Source organism: Bolinopsis microptera, chromosome 1, assembly GCF_026151205.1.
Source record: "Bolinopsis microptera isolate Bmic1 chromosome 1, MBARI_Bmic_1.0, whole genome shotgun sequence".
NCBI classification, from domain to species: domain Eukaryota; kingdom Metazoa; phylum Ctenophora; class Tentaculata; order Lobata; family Bolinopsidae; genus Bolinopsis; species Bolinopsis microptera.
This window is the reverse complement of record NC_087072.1, coordinates 18,566,158-18,588,725: the sequence shown is the minus strand read 5'-3', so window position 1 is coordinate 18,588,725 and position 22,568 is coordinate 18,566,158. Positions and strand designations below refer to the sequence as shown.

Below are 22,568 nucleotides of genomic sequence, written 5' to 3'. Positions count from 1 at the left end.
CTAAGGTCAAAAGTAAGACTGTTTTGTTCGGCTGTTAAACCGTAAAAACCCAAATCACGTGATAATTTTTGGGCGAGAGAAATAATGAGCCAGCACAAACGGTCCAAGGTCGAGTACCCCGTAACCTCGGACCCACCCAGTTGTCCTGGTACCTGGCGTCAGCAAGAGATACGGATCAGCGTTTACTATCACAGTTAACCTTGACGCCAACTTCATAGGAACGGCAACAGTTTGAACAACAATTGTCAAAATGGAATATCTTTATTTAAAACAGAGTATTCTTACATTGCAAAAGTATCTCATTATATCTTATTAAGCATTTCATTAACAACAGTTCAAGTTGCAAGGGAAATTCAGCACAGCCATGTTCGATTAACAGTAATCAATGTTAAGTAAAGTTGGGCATCAATACAATTTCAGCTGGTTTTAGTCATAACAGATAAATCAACATCACTTAAAAATGTTGAAAACCGCGCTTTGAAGCCCAGAGCACTGCACGAATCGGTTATCACTCGATCGAAAGTGCTTCAGTTCAAAGAAATGCAATTCTGGAATAGATCTTCCTCGCCATTTAAATCCTTAAAGTATGTTCAATACGATCTTTATTTAAATCATGTACAATGGGCCAGCTTAAAGCAAAAAAGACTTTCACGCAAATTTTAACCTGCAATCAGGTTTGAAAGTTCAATAAATAACAAAGCATGTTTCTTTTCTTTAATCCTTTTTGGGAGGTTGCCGTTTTATTCTCCGTATGCCGCGCACATTGCTTGATGAGGCAGCTTGCGTTGTGGTGTCTGAAAAAGATGAATTTAAAATAAACTTTTATAACTTTAAACGTTCTTAGTACATTACAACATTTGGTAAAGGTTTTGTCACACTTTACACTAGAACAGTATTACACCTTTACAGATTATAGATCCGATGATTTAACAAACCTGATGTGGAAGGAGAAGAGGCGCTGGCAGCGAGATGAGCCCAGGGAGTCTCATTTGGACGGAGAGAGCGGAGGGACGTGTTGCTGGTACTGGTTGTGCTGACTGTACTTGAGGTGGTCTCTGGAACCTCACCTGGCCGGGCCTCGTCCAGCAGCGACTCGTGGTCATCCTGAAATGATACATTTAACTGACGGAATTTTAAGTAAATTTGAACAACACAGGAATAGAAGTATTTCTCAAACTGAGGCTCACTGAAAATATTGAACATACCGAATCAGGCATGATATCCAGGACAGGGTCAGTGCCAGAAGATTGGACGAATGAGAATTGAAGTTGTTTGGAGTCCTCCTCAACTTCCTCTAATCCGGAATACACGTCCTCCTCTTCATCATTACTACTGTCACCTGTACTTCCTTGCAGGAAGGGAGATACTGTTAGAGCAAATCTATCAATTAGAATGGGGTATCAGAATATGTTATATCTACTTGCAAAATAATCATTATAGCAGCATAATTAATTAATAATTACCTTCAGAATCACTAGCAATCTCAATTATCTGAACATCGTCGTTGTCCCTGTCGGACTGACTAGTCACGTGACCCTGACTGGTCACATGACTAGTCACGTGAGCCTCCCCCATCAGCTCGTCCTCGTTAGCGTCATCCGTTATCATGGTAAGCCCACGTGCAGCTGGGGTTGCCTCATTTGTTTCGATCACCAAATCACGATCAACTGTTGCACCAGCCTGTAAAGGAAACTTAGATATTATCTCTGAACTTTAAAATGTGATCATATCCTGATTACAGGATGATTTAAGTTTTCACAAGAATCGCTTAAATCAACGTCAACAAAATAGAATGTTAAGATGAAGTAATAACTGGAAATAGAAAGCAAGAGTAATCGAAGTATGATAAATGGTAGATACCTCGCTAGAAGTGACAGCTGCAGAGTCGGACATTATGCTATCAAAAGAAGATGAAGCAGCCATATCATGCTCGGAACTGCTAACCAGGGATCCCGCAGTGTGTCTAGATACAGGTTGTTTTGAGGAGCTTTGTGACACTGCGCTCACCACACACAAGTCCGAACCAGTCGACTGGGACACCTCAGATGTGGACTCGGAGATGTGTTGCACGTGGGCGCTGCTCGTCACCATTGCGATCTTAGTGCTCGGTCCTGGCTGTTCTCCGTCGTCGTCCTCTACGTCACACCGAGCTCGTTTGTACCCGGCAGAAGATACAGGCTCGTCTCCTCTGCTTGAAACACGGGAGGAAGGATCATCACCACGGCTGGAGACGCGAGGAGAACTGCGGAGCATGGCACGTACTTCTCCAGTAGTAACTTCAGTGTCAAGTCGTGAGGAGGAGGAGGATTCACTTTGTCCCCCTTGTACACTACTGGACGATACCTGGAGAAGACATTATATTTAATTGCTATGAGCTGATGAGCTGCGGGTATTAAGTATTTACAGTTTACAATATTACGAATACTGGGAGGAATATTGCATTTAATGCTGACTGGATATGTATTATGCACCTGCGTGGTGGCGATACTGCCAGTAACGTTGGGTAGAAGGAGGGGGGAGGAGGTGGAGATGTGGACACTGGTGGTGGGGGTGACAGTGGCCATGCGAGGAGGTATGTCCGGGGCTATACTGGTGGGTCTCACTGCTGCTGTAGGGGTGCTCAATCCTGAGGATGGTTTTGTTTGTTACACCAAAACCTACCTATTACTTGTTATATCCGTAGTTCAATCATAAAATACCATAAACACCCACCCCTGTCCAATTCTGCCCGATAAACAAACGCAATTTTTGGGTCATTTCATCTTACCTGCCAATGCTGTAGGTTTCACTGAAGCAGAAGCTGTGGGTTTCACTGAAGCAGTTGGTGTGTCACCTGTATTAGTGAACTGGTCCAGGGTTGTCATATCCGTGTTCGTTTCCACGTTTCGCGTGTGCGCCTGCTCTGTAGACCTCTGCAGTTCCTGTGAAAAACGTTGTAAACAATGGATTTTATCCGACCTGTTGAGTATGTCGTGCTTTGGCGGTATGGCCAGATTGTGTAGACGTTTTAGATTGTGTAGACGTTTTAGATTGTGTAGACACTAGACGTTTTAGCTTCTATACGATTCTACTTGACTCCAGGACGCAGTTAAACTTCACATCATGCAGTGGACGAATAAAACTATGATTTTGATGAAACATCCCTGAGTCCCAAATTCTGTCCCATTTTCAGTTTTTTGACCGAATTTCTCAACTGCAACCAATTAGTCAGTCAACTATAGATGACAAATGACACGATTGAGGTGCTGGAAGTTTGATTTCGGTCGGAGGAACCTCACAGCAGAAAATTTGACAAAACGAAAATGTGTATTTTCCAAAGTCTGTCCCATTTTCAAATATGAAAATTTCTGAACACAAATTTGACAGATTGGATGAATTTTTTGCCCACAAACCAATTAGTCAGTTAATTGATGATGGTACGAAACCAAATTGAGGTATTGGAATTCAAAATCTCGAAGAAAATTGCAAAATCATGTTGTCCCAAATTCTGTCCCATTTTCAGTTTTTGAAGATGAAATTTCCAGGACCGAAATTTTACAGTTTTGACCGAAATTATCACCTGCAACCAATTAGTCAGTCAACTATAGATGACAAATGACACGATTGAGGTGCTGGAAGTTTGATTTCGGTCAGAGGAAGCTCACAGCAGAAAGTTTGACAAAACGAAAATGTGCATTTTCCAAAGTCTGTCCCATTTTCAAATATGAAAATTCCTGAGCACAAATTTAACAGATTGGATGAATTTTTTGCCCACAAACCAATTAGTCAGTTAATTGATGATGGTACGAAACCAAATTGAGGTATTGGAATTCAAAATCTCGAAGAAAATTGCAAAATCATGTTGTCCCAAATTCTGTCCCATTTTCAGTTTTTGAAGATGAAATTTCCAGGACCGAAATTTTACAGTTTTGACCGAAATTATCACCTGCAACCAATTAGTCAGTCAACTATAGATGACAAATGACACGATTGAGGTGCTGGAAGTTTGATTTCGGTCAGAGGAAGCTCACAGCAGAAAGTTTGACAAAACGAAAATGTGTATTTTCCAAAGTCTGTCCCATTTTCAAATATGAAAATTTCTGAACACAAATTTGACAGATTGGATGAATTTTTTGCCCACAAACCAATTAGTCAGTTAATTGATGATGGTACGAAACCAAATTGAGGTATTGGAATTCAAAATCTCGAAGAAAATTGCAAAATCATGTTGTCCCAAATTCTGTCCCATTTTCAGTTTTTGAAGATGAAATTTCCAGGACCGAAATTTTACAGTTTTGACCGAAATTATCACCTGCAACCAATTAGTCAGTCAACTATAGATGACAAATGACACGATTGAGGTGCTGGAAGTTTGATTTCGGTCAGAGGAAGCTCACAGCAGAAAGTTTGACAAAACGAAAATGTGTATTTTCCAAAGTCTGTCCCATTTTCAAATATGAAAATTTCTGAACACAAATTTGACAGATTGGATGAATTTTTTGCCCACAAACCAATTAGTCAGTTAATTGATGATGGTACGAAACCAAATTGAGGTATTGGAATTCAAAATCTCGAAGAAAATTGCAAAATCATGTTGTCCCAAATTCTGTCCAATTTTCAGTTTTTGAAGATGAAATTTCCAGGACCGAAATTTTACAGTTTTGACCAAATTTCTCACCTGCAATTAATTAGTCAGTCAACTATAGATGACAAATGACACGATTGAGGTGCTGGAAGTTTGATTTCGGTCGGAGGAACCTCACAGCAGAACGTTTGACAAAACGAAAATGTGCATTTTCCAAAGTCTGTCCCATTTTCAAATATGAAAATTCCTGAGCACAAATTTAACAGATTGGATGAATTTTTTGCCCACAAACCAATTAGTCAGTTAATTGATGATGGTACGAAACCAAATTGAGGTATTGGAATTCAAAATCTCGAAGAAAATTGCAAAATCATGTTGTCCCAAATTCTGTCCCATTTTCAGTTTTTGAAGATGAAATTTCCAGGACCGAAATTTTACAGTTTTGACCGAAATTATCACCTGCAACCAATTAGTCAGTCAACTATAGATGACAAATGACACGATTGAGGTGCTGGAAGTTTGATTTCGGTCAGAGGAAGCTCACAGCAGAAAGTTTGACAAAACGAAAATGTGTATTTTCCAAAGTCTGTCCCATTTTCAAATATGAAAATTTCTGAACACAAATTTGACAGATTGGATGAATTTTTTGCCCACAAACCAATTAGTCAGTTAATTGATGATGGTACGAAACCAAATTGAGGTATTGGAATTCAAAATCTCGAAGAAAATTGCAAAATCATGTTGTCCCAAATTCTGTCCCATTTTCAGTTTTTGAAGATGAAATTTCCAGGACCGAAATTTTACAGTTTTGACCGAAATTATCACCTGCAACCAATTAGTCAGTCAACTATAGATGACAAATGACACGATTGAGGTGCTGGAAGTTTGATTTCGGTCAGAGGAAGCTCACAGCAGAAAGTTTGACAAAACGAAAATGTGCATTTTCCAAAGTCTGTCCCATTTTCAAATATGAAAATTCCTGAGCACAAATTTAACAGATTGGATGAATTTTTTGCCCACAAACCAATTAGTCAGTTAATTGATGATGGTACGAAACCAAATTGAGGTATTGGAATTCAAAATCTCGAAGAAAATTGCAAAATCATGTTGTCCCAAATTCTGTCCCATTTTCAGTTTTTGAAGATGAAATTTCCAGGACCAAAATTTTACAGTTTTGACCAAAATTCTCACCTGCAACCAATTAGTCAGTCAACTATAGATGACAAATGACACGATTGAGGTGCTGAAAGTTTGATTTCGGTCAGAGGAAGCTCACAGCAGAACGTTTGACAAAACGAAAATGTGTATTTTCCAAAGTCTGTCCCATTTTCAAATATGAAAATTTCTGAACACAAATTTGACAGATTGGATGAATTTTTTGCCCACAAACCAATTAGTCAGTTAATTGATGATGGTACGAAACCAAATTGAGGTATTGGAATTCAAAATCTCGAAGAAAATTGCAAAATCATGTTGTCCCAAATTCTGTCCCATTTTCAGTTTTTGAAGATGAAATTTCCAGGACCGAAATTTTACAGTTTTGACCGAAATTATCACCTGCAACCAATTAGTCAGTCAACTATAGATGACAAATGACACGATTGAGGTGCTGGAAGTTTGATTTCGGTCAGAGGAAGCTCACAGCAGAAAGTTTGACAAAACGAAAATGTGTATTTTCCAAAGTCTGTCCCATTTTCAAATATGAAAATTTCTTAACACAAATTTGACAGATTGGATGAACGTTTTGCCCACAAACCAATTAGTCAGTTAATTGATGATGGTACGGAACCAAATTGAGGTATTGGAATTCAAAATCTCGAAGAAAATTGCAAAATCATGTTGTCCCAAATTCTGTCCCGACCCAGACGCTTCCACTTACACTGATAGTTGTGGCGAGACTCAGTTTATCCTGCTCTGATTTATCAACTTTGGAGCTGAGCTCTGTGTTCATAGTACGGAGACTCTCCATCTGATGCTCAAACTCTGTCTTCTCAGACTCCAGGGCGGATTTTAAAAGTTCTGTGTTGGAGTTACTTTGGCTCAGTTCGTGTTCTAACTCTTTGTTCTTGGTACTGCAATTATTTCTTATGTTACAATGATATCTTATAAAAACATGAATAATATGAAGACTATAAATTGCAACACCGATCTAAGCAGAACAATTCCAATTTCCAGAGACAAAATGCAGGAACTTACGCCATGCCGTCAATCTTGAGTTTGGCAGTCCTGAAAGCCTCCATAGCTTTGCGGAGCTTATCTTTATCTTCCTCGTGCTCTTTTATTTGAGCCTCGTTTGGTGTGGGATCAGCGGGCGGTTGGGCTTCAGATTTAGCTGCGAACGTACGTGTTATTAAGGACGAAGATCAGCTGGAAAATGTTCCTTATAAAGTTTCACAATATTCAAATTTCAAACTTGACGAGTAAACAATAATTACCTTTGTATTTCTTGGCAAGCGCTCTTAGTTTACTGATTATATTATCCTTCTTGTCCTTGTCAAGTTGATCCCTTTCCATTTGTTCATCCATTTTAGTTTTAGTATCTTCTAATTCTTTCATCAGGATTTGCTGCTCCTTCTTTAACTTTTCTGTTTCAGTTTTGAATACTGTCACTTGAGAAGTTGAAGTTTTCAGCTCTGCGCTCACATTGGTCAGCTCCATTCGTATTTTTGTTCCGTCGGCTTTAATGCTAAAGAAAATATCAGCAATAATAAGACTTATCGTCTTTTCCATTGAACCTTCACTTTGGAATCCCTATATAATGACGTAATGATGGCATAAATATTTGACCCCAAGACTCTATAATTCAACAAGCCTGAAGATCTATTCGAAAGAGTAATATTTACCTGTTGATAGTTCCCAGAAGCTGCCTCTTTTCCTCCGCAACTCTACCATTTTCTTCCTCAAGCTTAGTCAGATTTTCTTGGCTTGTTGCCAACTCAGCGCTATGCTCCTCTTGTCGTTTCTTCAACTGCCCCCACAATTTACCGTTCTCAGCTTGAAGACGGGCGAACTCCTTGGCGTCCACCTTGTTACACTGCTCTATCAACTCGTTACACCTGTTAGACCAGCGGGCAACGTCCTTAGCAAGTCCTTCCTTCTCAGACTGTGGGGAAACGTTGGTGTCATTACTTTCAATCATTTCATTGCTACTTGGCATAAAAACAGAGATTTGTCTCTGCTTATAATAGGTGTACACAATAACAAATAAGCCAAATTTCTTCACAAAACTTGAGTGATCATCGGAGAATTCCTGGTTTAAAATCCTCTTTTTTTGGAAATAACGGTTCGTTTGATCGATTATTGTAAATGTAAACATACAAATAACACATGTACCTGTATGACAGTGATTTTGTCGTTGAGATCTCTGTTTTGGGCCTTGAGAGGCTTGACTTGTTTGTCATATGCTGCAATTTGCTGCTTCAAGAGCCCGGTCATAGTTGTCAGTTTGCTCTTATCTTCCGTCATCTGTTTTATCCTTTCAGCTAGAGCTTGAGACTCCTCTACTTGCTTTAATAACTCCTGAGTGATTTTATTATTGGCATAACGTTTAAATCAAATAGACAGGTCTAATGATTCATAGAAAAAGAAAATGGTTCACCCTAAACATTGATGGTATTATCATTTATTACAACCCACCTGATGTTTTTCGAGAGACAGGACGGAGGAGTGATTTCTGGTCCTCTCCTCTTCAAGACACGTCCTTGTCTCGTCTAACTGTTTCTCAAGGAAGGAGGAGCGGTTCTTGAAGCGACCAGCTTCACTCTCACTTACCTCCATCTTGGTTACTAAGATCTCCTTCTCACGGCGCACATACCTGACATATTATAGTTTAAAGGGAGGAAAACAGTTTTTAGGGGTAGTATATAGATACAGTTTGAAGGATAAAAACAACAAGGGAGAAATGATGCAGAGATTTGAATTTAGCGAACCTGATAATCTCCCACAGCTCCTCAGTGGACTTATTATCAGAAGTTTGTGCTGTAACGTCGGGTACATCGCTTGTTATAGCCTTCTGTAGCTCCACTACGTCTGAAGGAACAGTCATTATCAGGCTTATTATATTCTATAACAGTAAACATAACTCTTATGTTAGCAATATTGAATAGTTCAAACATTTTCACGATCATCAGATCTGCATGGGACACATTGGAACCGTTTCTTGTCCAACAATATTACAAGTTTCAAAAATAGATCATTAATAAATTGACGGGAAAACTGTATTCCATGAAAAATCTGCAAACCTTTGCTAAGAGTAGCCAACTGCGAATGTAAGCACGTGTTCTGTTGCTCCAAATCATCAGCTCGTTGACGCAGAGCATCTCTCTCCTGCTCCAAACCAACTCTCTGTGTATGCCAAACCTGGGAGTCCTCTCCAAGTCGGGCCTCTGAAATATTTACGTTTTAAAGTGTGGATGAAAAATAAAAGGGGGCTCATCAGCCATCTAATCGCCGCTCACCGGCAATGTTCGATTTCGAAAACCCGCGAAAAATAAATCTATACTCGCGCAAAATATTTGTACGTGCAAGAAACTTTATATACAAGAAATGCACCGCGCCTGCAGTATAAGCGGACTCCATCACGATGTGGCAATGAACACTGCCCGAGTAAAAAGGAATGATATCAAACTTTAAATATAGGTAACTAATTACTAACCGGCATTAGTTTTTTCAGACGTCAAGTCAGAAATCTGTTTTTGATACTGAACTGTTTTCTGTCTAAGCTCTGTTAACTGTGATTCAGCACGAACCATCTCCTCTCTTTGTTCGCTTATACTGAAAAGGTTTTAGTTTAGTTTCAAGACAACGTAAAAGTGATCAACCTATTTTTATTTAAAGCACGAGAACAACTGCTCAAATTGAGAGGTACTGGTATTGATTAACAAGGCATGTTACCTAGATTGAGCTTCATCGTAACTGGCGCTGAGTTTGTTGAACTGAGAACGTATGTCAAGCTCAAGACCAATCGCTGCTTCTTCCTTCTCACGAGCTTCTTCCAACAAATGTTGAGTCTTTGTTAGGGCACCGTTCAATTGTCTCACTTCAGTCTCACCTGATATGTTCTCATCTTTTATACGAAGTATCAATAAAGCTTCAGTTTTATTTGTGGCAGATAAGGTTATCAACAAATATATATCACAAAATAAGATATGGATGAGAATCCCCACCTTTTTGTTGGAACCTATCGAGTTGATCTTGATATTTCTGTCTTTGTTCGTTAGCCTCCTTTAACTTTTCAGTTAGGGTAGTTATTTCCTCCCAGTTTTGAGTAATCAGCTGTTCTGATGCACACTTCACAGATTGTTCGCTTTGCGACATCTCTTTCAGCGCTAATTCGTGGGCTTCACTGATATCCTTGTACTGATAGCGAGGAATTGTTAAAGTTATGCAAGTAAGATATGAATAATGAAGAATTTGTGCATGAAAAATGAAACAAACATGTATTGCTAGTGAAACCTGAACAAGAACTGATGATCAGCCTAACACTTCATTATTACCTGTTGAGCATGCTGCTTAGCAAGTTCCACTTGAGATTTGAGACTGTCCTCTCTTGCTGTCATCTCAAGAAGTCTGTGTTGAAGCTCAGTGATCTTTGCAGTCTGCTCTCTGAGCCGGGATGATTGAACTGCTATCGTATCGTCTGAATCTGACAAAAGAAAATGAACGTCTACTCGAAAATGTAGAGCAGAACATATGCTATTATCGTAGACTACCAGGCCCCAGGGTACCACAAGCAGATGTTTCAAACGAATTTGGGAGAAGATAACAGTTTCATTCAGAATATTTACCAGCATCAGAATTAGTCTGCTCTACAGAAACTCCCTGGTTGCTCTGTTGCAGTCTGAACTGTAACGTTTCAACCTGGACCTTTAGTTCACTTCTCTGTTCTAAGAGGGCCGTGTGGTCCACTTGGAGCTTCTCAAGCGCTGATTGGCGTTCTGCTATATTAACCCGCTCCTTTTCCAGGGATGACTGAAAAATTAATCGTTAAAATATTATAATTACATTGATTATCTAGGGAGTTCTTTAATCACTGTTACTAGTCAAACCATTGGTACCAGTTGCAGTACTGTAGTCAAGTAAGTTCACTGTCAATACCGCACCGTTTCACTTACTTTCATTTCCTTTAGCTGAGAGTTCTGTATAGCCTCAGAAGTCCTGTATCTTAGCTCAGTGCTCTGTAGTTTTCTTCTAGCCTCATTCAGCTCACTTTCCAACGATCCTATCCTCTTATCAGTCCTATCTTTCCTGTCAAACTCCTGAGGTTTGTAGGATAAGATGGCTGGCGGACGTGGGGGGACCAAGTAATCTAACCACCATATAACACGTGGAATCAAGGATCAAGCCCGAGATTGTAAAGTGAACATCTGTGAATATTTGCTAAGCTTTGATATATAAAAGTCTTATTACTTGAGTTTCACACAATACTATACCTGTCTCTCAAGATTGTTCTGTATGGTCTGGAGGTTGCTAAGCAACATGTTCTGAGTCCGGCTCTCCCTAATCAGTGCCTCGTTCTGAGTTCTCTGTTTAATCTCGCTAACTTTGATCAGCTCTATGGTCTTGTTGTGACCCTCAATACGGTGCCGGAGCTTGCTCAGCTCCTCTCTACTGCTCATGCTCTCATTCTGAAGTCTGTCGTTTGTGAGCTGTAGTCGTGTTACTGTACTCTGCATCTCCCTGCACTTCTCTTTGTACTGCTTCATCTGACAGGGATATTCTTATATTATCGGAACTAGGTGAAGTCTGAAAAGTTATGAACGTTTTTTGATAGCTGATCATAGTCAGGTAATGATTCTTTCAGTTGCTTTTGCGAAATGATGAATTTATAAAATTACTAACCTCAGCTGTTAGATTAGTGTTGTTGTTCTCCAAGAACCTGTGTTTTTCCTCGTTAAACTCTAACTTGCTGGCTAACTTTGTCTTCTCCGCAAGCATTCCGCTACACTCGTTGCGGGCCGTGTCCAGCTGATCCTGTACAAGGTTTATCTGTTCCCGTTTCTCCTTCTTGTACGAAGTAAACTCTTTCTGTAGCTCTCCGAGCGCCAGTTCATGTTGGGATGATTTCTCTGACTCCTTGCTCTTCTCCTTGCTCTCTTCAATGGGCCCTATATGTGTTTATTCGTGTCACGAACTAGAATGCATCGTGATCATGAACTAATTCATTTACTAATCAACCTGTTTCATTTGTTGAGTGAATTGAGGAACGTTTCGACATGAGATCCGGAGATCATCAACGTATTATTTAGTTTCGCTAAAAGAGTCAAATTCACATTAAGTTCACACTAGTGATTAACAAAAATGTTGTAACTGGTCGAACTCCCTCTTAAAGATGACTAACCGATATTGTGTCCCGCCTGAGCGAGAAGGACTCTGTACATGTCTCGTTGTCGCGCGACAGCTTCAACCATCTCAACTTGCTGCTCCTGTGCTAGTTTCAGTTCCTTGATATTATCTCCTGCTGTCTCCAGCTTAGCTCGCAACTCAACTATCTGCAGAGCATACAAGAGTGAATACAATTATAAATACTGCCATGGATCCAATCTTTTAATACATGACTTTGTGCAGTCACTTAACTAAGTCAGGTAGGTGACACGTGTGAGTCACGTGATTAACCTTACCTTAGGATCCTCATCCTCTATCTCCCTGCGCTCCTGGTCCTCACTCAGCTCCCTCACCACACACAGCAACTTCTGGTTCTGCTGCTGCAACTCCGCTATAGATCTGAAACTCACCAGCTGGCCACTGATCACCTGATTTAAGATATTCTGATGTTATTGTAAGATACAAACAAAATGATCCTTTGAAATCATGATATCGTTGTAATTACTTTTTTAGATAGCTAGCTTTCACTGCACAGGATGCAAGATTAATGCTAAGCAGGTAACGAGGATATTTATATACTATACAGCGACCATTGCATTACCTGTGACGCAGATGAGGATGACACATTGTTGGAGTTGACAGCAGGAGATTGACTCCTGGAGCTGGCGCGAGATGTGCGACCTGCACGTGCATCTTCTACTTCCTTCACTAGGACCTGGTCGTGAAAGTGATTAAAATCTGTAACTTTTTTTTACTAATTGAAATCTCAAATGATAGCACAGCAGTTACAAATATGTTAATTAGTAACACAGTCAAACGTATTTTTGACCATGAAGTATGAACCAGAAAGCAAAGTACCGTCCTAACCTGAACTTGCTGTCCGAGATCCCTGACTTGTCCCTTCATGCGGTCATTCTCACGTTTCAGAGCTCGGCTAGTATTCTGATTCTCCTCACTCGCTATACGGTAGTGATCAACCTGCTTCATTGACTTCTCTAACTTGTCCGCTAGATTATCCTGAAGGAGGGTAGTTAATGGTGTTGTGTTGGTAATTATATTTACATGAAATCTTATCGTGATAACTCGTAACGAACCAATCTCGAGTGTTCGTCCTTTTTGTATGTTACATTCCAAAGGGTCGCATACATGATTTGAATTTCCTTCCTGCTAGAAACCATATTATACGTACCTGATTTAAGAGTGCGTTCTCATAGTCAGCGCGTTGTTGCTGTAACAGAGGAGCTTTCTCCTCGATCTCTTTCAGTATCTGATCCAGGTACTGGGTCTGTAGTCTGTTCTTGTCTTTCTCTAGAGCCAGCTGTTCGGTTGCTTCAACATACGCGCTGTACATCTGAGTTATTGACATTCCTGACTTTAACATTCCTGGAGGGGATAGGTGAGCTTGAGATTATAAGTTTTAGATGATAACATTCTGCAAACCAGAGCGTACAACTTGGACTATTTTTAGAGTTGTTTCTTAGGAAGGAAATCATAATATGTCTGCAATCAACTGTGGGTGGATGACATTTATTAAATCTGCAGGTAAATAATGAATGTTAGACAAATTTAACTTATCGACATAACAACCATACCTCCGACAGTGACGGCAGTGGAAGAGAGTTGAGAGAGATCGAACTGAGCAGAACCCACATTGTCTGTTTTACGAGAAGTCAGGATCAAATCGTTAGCATTTTCCAGCTCATTCTGTAGAGAAACTATCTTCCCTTCCAACTCCTTCGTCACAGACAGATGCTGAGCAAGAGATACGAAGTGAGTGGACACAGTTTTGAAATGAAACTAGAACGGAAAATATTGAGAGATCTATTATGAATGGGCCATTTCCGCTTGAACTGTACAAGAGTCACTAGCTGTAAAACCTTGGTGAGTTCCTCGTTACAGTGCTGTTCCAGGGAGATGTTCTCCTCTTGAGCACGTGATAACATATTCTGCATCTCCGTCACTGCTGACGTCAGCTCTTTTATCTTACCCTGGTATTATCGGTTAGCGAGACATTTAAAAACACCTTATTAGGGATTAGGGAGGTCCAGGATGAAGGTTTTAAATTAAATAATTACAGTAACACACTTCAATATTCACAAAACGTGGGGGAGATTTATTTAACCACGTGAGACACAGTAAAATAAGGTTCCTACCTGGTATTCCTCACAGTTGTTGTTGTAGAGATCAGTTAACCTCTCCTGCTTGTTCAACTGTAGTCTGATGTTCTCGATGTCAGTCAAGTGGGCAGAGTCTTTGTCCTGTAGCTTTGTTGCCAGCTCATTCACCTTTTTCTCCAGCCTACTGGTGTGCCCTTTCAGCGTTTTATGGCTCTCCTGGTTCGAACAAATTTTATAAATTCATTAAACAAGCTATTACAGATGTAAAATATAAATAGGGAAATTCATGATTCAAATTCATGATTCAAATACTACTTACATTGAGGAAAGCACTGTCCTCGGATTTATGGGCAAGCTCTGATTTTAGCTTGCAAGTGATCTCGGTAGATGATTGTCGTAATTTAGCGAGCTCATTAGTCTTGGCAGTGAGTTCGTCAGTTAACCACACGTTCTGTTGAGTTACTATATCCTGAGGGGGATTACTTTATTTAGCCATGACAATGGAATCAAGTTTTAATTTTTACCCATCAGGACTTGTAAAACAAACATGATCACATCGGAGATGATTTATAAGGACTGAAAGAAAATGTCGCGCATTATAAAACACTTGGCAAATCTTACTTTTTCCTGACTCAGCCTCTCCTCCCGGAACTTGAGAGACATTTCCCGGCTGTCAACATCGCTCAGCTTAGCACGGACTTCTGCCTGCATCTTACTCAGATCAGCTTCCTTTGCTGAAACGCTCTCCCAGTCACCATTTATACGCTTTATTTCCTCTTCTTTGTAGTGCAATCTAAATAATATTACATTTTTATTAATAAGCCTTATAATATAGATAAGATACTGTAGAACTTGGGAAAAATGAAGATAAAAAACACGGCACTTCATCATTCATGGAAAATAGTGTTGGTCACACTATTATGAAAGAGGTTCACTTCAAATTTGTACTGTACTATGGTGTTGTATTAAATTCTATTAATAAACAGTATAAAATACTTAGCTAGGAATAAATAAAGTACCTTCTAAGAGCATCCTCAAGTTTCAATTTCAAGCTTGTGGATTCAGATTCAATTTGCTGAAGTCTCGAGCATTGTTCTGATTTATCAGAAACATATTCGTCCAGCTTTGTTTTCAGCTTGCTAAGCTCTGAACTGGAATCATGGTCACTCCTAAGTAACTCTTCTTTGCGTACCGTCTCCATGTTGAGTTTGTTGGAGAGCTCAAATATTTGGTTCTGCATCTCAGTGCAACGTTGCTCAGCATTCAGATCAGCAACCTGGTTAGAGCACACACTTTAGTTAAGAAATTCTGCATTAATATGCCATAATTGGTGTTAGCTGATTATATTGACTAGCAGGAACCCGTATAACCCTAAAATGGTGTCAAGACTCAAAAGACTAAAATTATTATTACCTATTTAATTCGCGTTTTTGACACCACTTGGTGGTCCAAATTTTGGGCTCTAAAACTCCTATTTCTTGGCCAATTTTAATTTTTCGTGCTGATTTGACGGCCATTAAAGCATTTGGCCCAGTCAAAAAAAGTTTAAGTTGTATATCATTCACGGTTTTTGCGAAAAGTCGCGTTAAAGTTGATGCCGTGGTGTCAGTAAAATGGCACGGAACCATATAGATCGTCTCGCCTTATATATAGTAAGATAATGAAAGCTGATAAGTATATCGTCTCGCCTTATATATAGTAAGATAATGAAAGCTGATAAGTATATTAAAAACATATGTTACCTAAATTCATATCTAAATTTGATTAATGTGCAGTACTATTACCTTGACTTGTTGGCTGAGAACATCACGTTCATCTGCAAAGCGCTGCCGTTCATCAGCAACAGTAGTTAAAAACTCCCTAAAGTAGTTTATAACCTTCGCTATATCTCCACTTTCATCAGACAACTGTTTCAACTTTTGAGAGTCCCAAGACAACAAGCTCTCGACCGTTGTCATAGCTTAAAATAATGAATGGTAAATCAGAGTGCTATATTGTAGGCTTGTGCTAAATTATTAGCAGTTAAGTTGCAGAAATCGTGTGACAAATATGTCTTGATTGATTGAAATAAATTTTCGTGCACATACAGAATGAATGGTTAATAATTTAATATATATGTAGACCAAGCTCTGTGCACGGGATGCTTCCTGGAAGAATCCAGTTCTTTTAGCGGGGCACCCTACCTAAAGCCAAATTGAGATATAATAATCATATTCCTAGAGAAATAATCAGAAATCGAATACCAATCAAATAATATGATATATATGAGTAGTAACCATATTTACTATGCAAAATGCCCCAACCACATAGTGTAAATTTATATAGAATTCAAATTCCATATCATCATTAAACCTCAATACCTAGTCAATATAATAGCCCAAGCAAAATTAAATAACTTCTTATATACCTCACTGTCATACTACAAATTAATTAAACATTTGAAATCTGTTGACCAGAGAATAAATTTCTAAGCCTAATGCAAGTGAAATAATTTAGATGCAATAATGAATGCCTAATGTGAGTATCATTTGTCAATGTCCTTGTAAAAAAGTCTGTACAAGAGATATGAGTAACTAATATAGAAGAAAAACAAACATACACAAGGATTGAAGAGAGGCAATTCCTTTATCAACTTCAGAATATTTGAAATCCTATCAAGAGTAGAAAGTAAGTGTTCCAATTTAATCAGAAGATTGGATGGCCTGGATTACTCTATCTATGGATGTGAGAGTTTGAACGATCTGTTTAATTGAAAAACTTATTGTTCCATTGAGTGGACAAACCACCTCAGTCAGTGATTTAGTGTCATGTGAGAACCTTACCTTCGATTTTTTAAAGAAGTTTATATGCCAATTGCCCTTCTGTCCTAAATTAAATACTATTATTAGTCACAGGGACTCACAGGTATCTCGAAGGGAATCTCAATTAAATTCCCCTGGCTAGTGTTTTCAAAGTCTTGTCTGGAAAATATAATTTATGAGAGTAAAGCATGTGTGTTTAGGCACAATGGGAAAGTTTTATTCATATTAATCTACATTTCTGTATTGTTAAGATTAAGGTACAATAAAACCCCGATTCACCGCAAACCCAGATTTACCATGGCAATTTTCTCTGCCTACTATTGTTATCTGGTTCAAATATTAGCCTTGCCCTCAAAAATTCATCCAAACTAGCGTTTTGGTGTGTGAAAAAGCTTTCTGTTAGTTGTCTGTCCTTCCACAATCAAATTAGCAAGGACAAAAAGTCTTACACCAAATGGGCATTTTAGTGAATTGGAAGATACACTGGCCATATTATGTAAGAGCATATTTTTGGTCTTCAAGTCATTGCAATAAGCAGTCCAGGCCCTCACCCAACAAACACTCCTATGAGTGTTGATCAGGTTTCATACTTAAAACTAAAATTAAACTTTGAAAGTCAATAGATTATTAGTGACAACAAAACTATAGTTTAATTCTGATTCTAATAATAGTTACATCCATTCTGTGCAGTGTTTCCAATATTATGATTTATGGTATGTATTGATTGAATAATTTTTTTTAAATATAAAATTTTTCAAACAGCATACACATAATGTTGCAATGACCCTATATAAAATTTTAAAATAAAAAAAACTAATCCCTTCAACAACTCAAAGTTTTGAAAATCACCCTTGGCCTTGCGGCTCCAAGTTCAAATCTAAACTGTCTATATGTAGCTGAGACTGTCTATATTGACAAAGTTTTTTGATTGAATAATTGGTAATCAATTTACCTTTTGTTTTATTTCGTTTTGTTTTATTCATTATTAAGGTTAAGGTTCAAATCACTTAATCATTAATCAATAAAAAATTTTTCAATGAAACGAGAAATGACTGCTACTCTGGTTTTGAAAGTTAGGTAAGTTTTATCACCTCTGTTACCCAGAAAGGCGTTCCCTCTTTTTTGCTTAATAAAATGGCAATTGGCACTTTGCTTCTGATAAAGAACATCACTTTACATTTGAGATTTGACCATTGTTAATGATCTGGCCCGGCGCGCGCTACTTCGTAGCACTTGCCATCGAGAAGAAAGCGGCGCGCGCTACTTCGCAGAAATTTAGACGAGTAACATCCGTCAAAGTTGAGATATAACTGTTAATTGTCATTGCTCGCCTTCCAATTTTTACCTGAGAAGAAAACCTACTCAACAATTTTTTGTTAGGGTTCCTACATCCTAATTCAACACACTTTTTAATTGAATGGATTACGTATTAAATTTACAATTTCAAATACACACTGGAAAGTTCACATAGCCATGTGCCTACGCGTACTGCGTGACGCGCTTGTTTCACAAGTAGGATCTTTGCCGCCTCTGGCGGTCGCGCGCTACTGCAAGCGAGAGGGCTCTGGTTAGAGCAAACTGGAAAGTGACTGATGAGCAAGTGACTGATGAGCAAGTGATAAGTAAAATTGAAACAAATAATTATCTGTAGAATTATAAAAGTAAGCATGATCAATGATGATTATTTTTGGTTTCATCCCTATTATATTAAGCATTGAAGAATTTTATAAAATTACATTGTATTAGTGATTAGGTCATTTATGTATGATTTATTTTACTACCTACCACATACCGTGCACACTTACTGGGCCGCGCTCAGCCTGTCATTCCGCCTAATCTCTATTCATGTCTATGAACATAATAGCCTGAGGTCCCCAGGTAACGTGCACACAAGTGGGCGGCACATGACTATACTAATTGTCATACGTTGTATGACCCGCCGCGCACGAGTGCGCGGCTCCCCCACTATAGTGAAACAACCGTGGGGGTCACAACGTGATACGATATATTAGGAGGTACAATTTATGTTTAATTGACGATGTTAATTCATTGCAGCTTGGCGCGGCACAGTAGCGCATCTCGCCGATCTAGCTGTAAGAAGCCTCATTGAGTGCGCGGCGCGGCACGGTAACGCATTGCGCTACAAAATTTATGTCATTATGTATGTCACCTTAATTTTGAATTCACACATTATGAATTACGTACGTATGGTACAGCATAATTTTGATTCACGATGTCAATCCTTCGCATCTCGCCGATCTGCATACGTGGTTGCGAGAAGCATTATTGGATGCGCGCGCGGCCAAGTTGCCAGTAGTGCATCGCGCTACAAGCATATTTAAAAAAAGACTCGGTACGTATTATATTGTATATTGTATATGCAATATGAGAAAAGACAATTTTCTTGAGAAAAGACAATTTTCTTGACACTTGAGAAAAAATAATTTTATTATTTATCACCAATTCAATACACAATCAATCAATAAATATGAATATCCAAATAAACTTGATTTCAAAGTAAATGATTCTTAAGTATTTGCAAATGTGCAAAGTATGCTAGCAGCTAGCGCGCTTGTATTTAATCAATATTACACACTGTTAGAGTGGGTGTGACCACACCGCCACTCACATTGCCTCAGCTGGCGAAAGAACCAAGGCGCTATTATATTACATATTGAAAGCTTTTATGAGCCCTGGTTGAAATATCAAAAATAAATTTGACCATTGTTAATGGTCTGGCACGGCGCGCGCTACTTCGTAGCACTTGTCATCCGGCCATTTCGAGAAGAAAGTGGCGCGCTACTTCGAAGAAATTTAGACGGGAACATCCGTCAAAAATATATCAATTTACAAATATTTTAAACCCGCTTCTGACTTCAAAATGTTAATTTTATAAATCATAAATACAGTCATTAGGCATTTATACAAATTAAATTAAATAAATGCACTGGCGCCTTGTAGCCTTTAAGTTTATTTTGTTAAGACGCATGCCGCGAGTTAAACTCACAGCTATTTATATCCTTGTAGCTATAATGTGATGCACTACTGGGCCGCGTTGTAGCGCGATGCACTATTTATACTGGGTCGCGCCGTATATCAAATATTTCTTCTCGCAACCACAATTCTTCGGTAGATCGGCGAGATGCACCACTGTGCCTCACCGAGCTGCAAAGGATTGACATCGTGAATCAATGGGCCGCGCCGCACATCTTCTCGCAACTTAACCACAACCTTCCGTAGATCGGCGCAAATCGCAATTGCAATGCACCACTGGGCCTTGCCGAGCTAAAAAGGATTGACATTGTGAATCAATTTTATATCCGTAAACAGTGAAATTTTGGAGGACTTCGCCACTTCGACGCGCCGCGTAAACTAGCATTCTTCCGTCGTCGATCGTTGCTCTGCTTCGCAGAGCAACGATCTCGATGGATTGACATCGTCAATAAAAGTGAAATTGAAATATGTTTTTTTTGAAACATGAGCGCGTCACGTATAATTTTACCTGGCTAGGCGGCTAGCTCTAGTTTGCTAATTTATTTTACTGATCGCTCCAGATCCAAGCTCCTCTCACGAGAAGTCTTATTTGAAACAAATATTTTATTACGATTATTAATAGTTAACTTGGTATACCCGTTAATTTTGTAGCACGACGCACTGCTGGCATGGGCCGCGCATTGCTCTAACCAGAGCCCTCTCGCTTGCAGTAGCGCAGTACGCGTATACACATGGCTATGTGAAGGCCGCGCATCAAATAATTTGTCACTCAACCACTTCAGTGGATTAGCAAAATCAAAAATGCCAATGGGCCTCAACGAGCTGCAAAGAATTGACATTGTTGATTGTGAATTAACCGTTAACTTGTTAATATAAACTCACTTATAATTAAAAATAAATATATTTTTAAAAATATTAGGAACAAATTATAATTAGCGAGTGATACTCAAATAAAACAATATTTATTTTAACATTTAAATATAAGATAGTCGAAAAGTTTGTAGCGTGATGCACGAAAAGTTTGTAGCGCAAAGCAGAGCAACGATTGACGAAGCAATAATGCGAAGCATCGATGCGAAGAAAGAATGCTAGTTTGCGCGGCGCGTCGAAGCCTCCAATAGTAGTTTATAGACATACAAACTTATAATACACAGGAGTACTATAGTGCAAAGAAACTGCTGCTAACTGCTGCTCACTGCTGCTCACTGCTGCTATTGGCGCGCGCGACAGCAGCAGTGAGCAGCAGTGAGCAGCAGTGAGCAGCAGTGAGCAGCAGTGAGCAGCAGTGAGCAGCAGTGAACAGCAGTTAGCAGCAGTTAGCAGCAGCAGTATCTTTGCACTATTATAGTCCTCCTGTGAATAGTGAATGGATATGCACATGCAAATTGTAAATTGCGATAATAAGTTGAAATAGTCAAAGATTCTGGAGTCTGGCCTGGTCAACGATGTATGAACGCAGTGACAAATGACATTGATCAAGCAAAGAGTGAAATTTTGAATTTCTCATTTAGAATGGCGATCATTTTTAAAGGGTGGGAAAAGAGTTAAAAAGTGCTGTTTAAATATTAAACCAATACCATAGTGCATAGACATGAAGTTAAAGTCCGAGCTAATATATGGCAAAACTAAGATTATTAGCTAAGAAACTGTCATTATATCATTTTTTATTTACAGTTAGGAAAACAAATTTTTTTTAGGAAAACAAATTTAAATTTTGGTATTTATTAATAACAATCAAAACATATCATATCATAAAAATAAAGTTATTAAATTTAGCATTCTATATTTGTCGCTATCGGTTATTGAATGAAGCTAACTCCAGACATAAATAATACTGCCCTTTTAACGAAGGGACTTGGAGTATAAACGACCAAGATTGCATAATTGTCTATCCAACCAAGAATTCAGGAGGCAAGGGTGGGTGCGTAAACTTTACGGTCTGCACTCTCCGATCCTGTATCACCCTGGATTCTTTTAGACGTATTTTTGTAAAAGGTATATACCTTCTAGTCACTCTCTTGCTACTCCAAGTCCTCTAAGATATATGGTCTAAAGTTTGTGCTAGTTATTTTTGTTTTCTTGATATATGACGATGTTATATTGTGATGAACATATTAATCATTACATCTTAAGTACATTGAAACTAAAACCTTAGATGGTCAAAAACAAATGGAGATAATAACAGCAGTGAACTAAACACCCAAGAAGGACTTCACTTCAATATAAATGTACTGAAGGAGTATCTTGATCTTTTGGCCCTAAATCACCAAGAGTTGACTGAGGAGACCTTTACACAATAGTGTAACTTTGCATAGATCTGATGGATCCTTAGTTATCGCCCTAGACTAAGTGATACTCAAGAAAACAATAATCTGTCCCTTCAGCCACATACCCACAATGAAGCTACCACTACACCATCTAATTAGAAGCCCTGAATCACGCTAACTTTCCAATTAAACAAATAATCAATTAAACAAATAATCAAAGTTTTAGCACAATTTTACAGCATAAAATTTAAACAAATGAAAACATATAATGCTCTTAGTGGTAAATGGCCGTTTGTTCTGAGCTGTATGATTTTTTGACAATCAACTAGCGGGGCAAGGAATGTACTGGCTGGTAGCTTTTGTACACACCAGAACGCTAGTCTGGTTGATTAGTGACCAAATTAGAGGCGTTGATGGGAAGGCATTATAATTTGTGGGTGTAAGAGGGAATATTTGGCATGCATTATTCTAGCAGCTATTTTGTAACAAATGGTCTTTACGA

At 38.8% G+C, this 22,568-nt stretch overlaps 1 protein-coding gene across 1 annotated transcript; it reads right to left on the bottom strand.

The window, feature by feature from the left end:
• Window positions 1-65: 65 nt before the first annotated feature.
• LOC134825930 (nucleoprotein TPR-like) lies at window positions 66-15,981 on the bottom strand. The gene is made up of 35 exons (XM_063838130.1): window positions 15,789-15,981; window positions 15,024-15,280; window positions 14,626-14,797; window positions 14,324-14,473; window positions 14,041-14,220; window positions 13,765-13,875; window positions 13,480-13,639; window positions 13,077-13,270; window positions 12,755-12,904; window positions 12,489-12,602; window positions 12,184-12,315; window positions 11,904-12,054; window positions 11,405-11,670; window positions 10,996-11,268; window positions 10,678-10,821; window positions 10,351-10,534; window positions 10,060-10,208; window positions 9,730-9,922; window positions 9,458-9,614; window positions 9,219-9,337; window positions 8,806-8,949; window positions 8,494-8,593; window positions 8,201-8,378; window positions 7,898-8,083; window positions 7,408-7,667; window positions 7,000-7,250; window positions 6,761-6,896; window positions 6,444-6,636; window positions 2,768-2,921; window positions 2,472-2,626; window positions 1,861-2,343; window positions 1,464-1,680; window positions 1,206-1,348; window positions 936-1,104; window positions 66-794 (listed from the first exon to the last, which is right to left on the bottom strand). The coding sequence occupies exons 1-35, from the start codon at window positions 15,960-15,962 to the stop codon at window positions 715-717; spliced, it is 6,279 nt and encodes a 2,092-aa protein (XP_063694200.1). The 5' UTR covers window positions 15,963-15,981; the 3' UTR covers window positions 66-714.
• Between the last annotated feature and the right edge of the window lie 6,587 nt (window positions 15,982-22,568).

What these genes read in the sequence shown, in the direction of transcription:
- LOC134825930 (XM_063838130.1), bottom strand. Translation starts at nt 15,962, where the DNA reads ATGACAACGGTCGAGAGCTTGTTGTCTTGGGACTCTCAAAAGTTGAAA. An exon ending in TAGAGGATGAGGATCCTAAG is followed by an intron (nt 12,055 to 12,183) that starts GTAAGGTTAATC and finishes TATGCTCTGCAG; the next exon opens with ATAGTTGAGTTGCGAGCTAA. An exon ending in CGATAGGTTCCAACAAAAAG is followed by an intron (nt 9,615 to 9,729) that starts GTGGGGATTCTC and finishes AGAACATATCAG; the next exon opens with GTGAGACTGAAGTGAGACAA.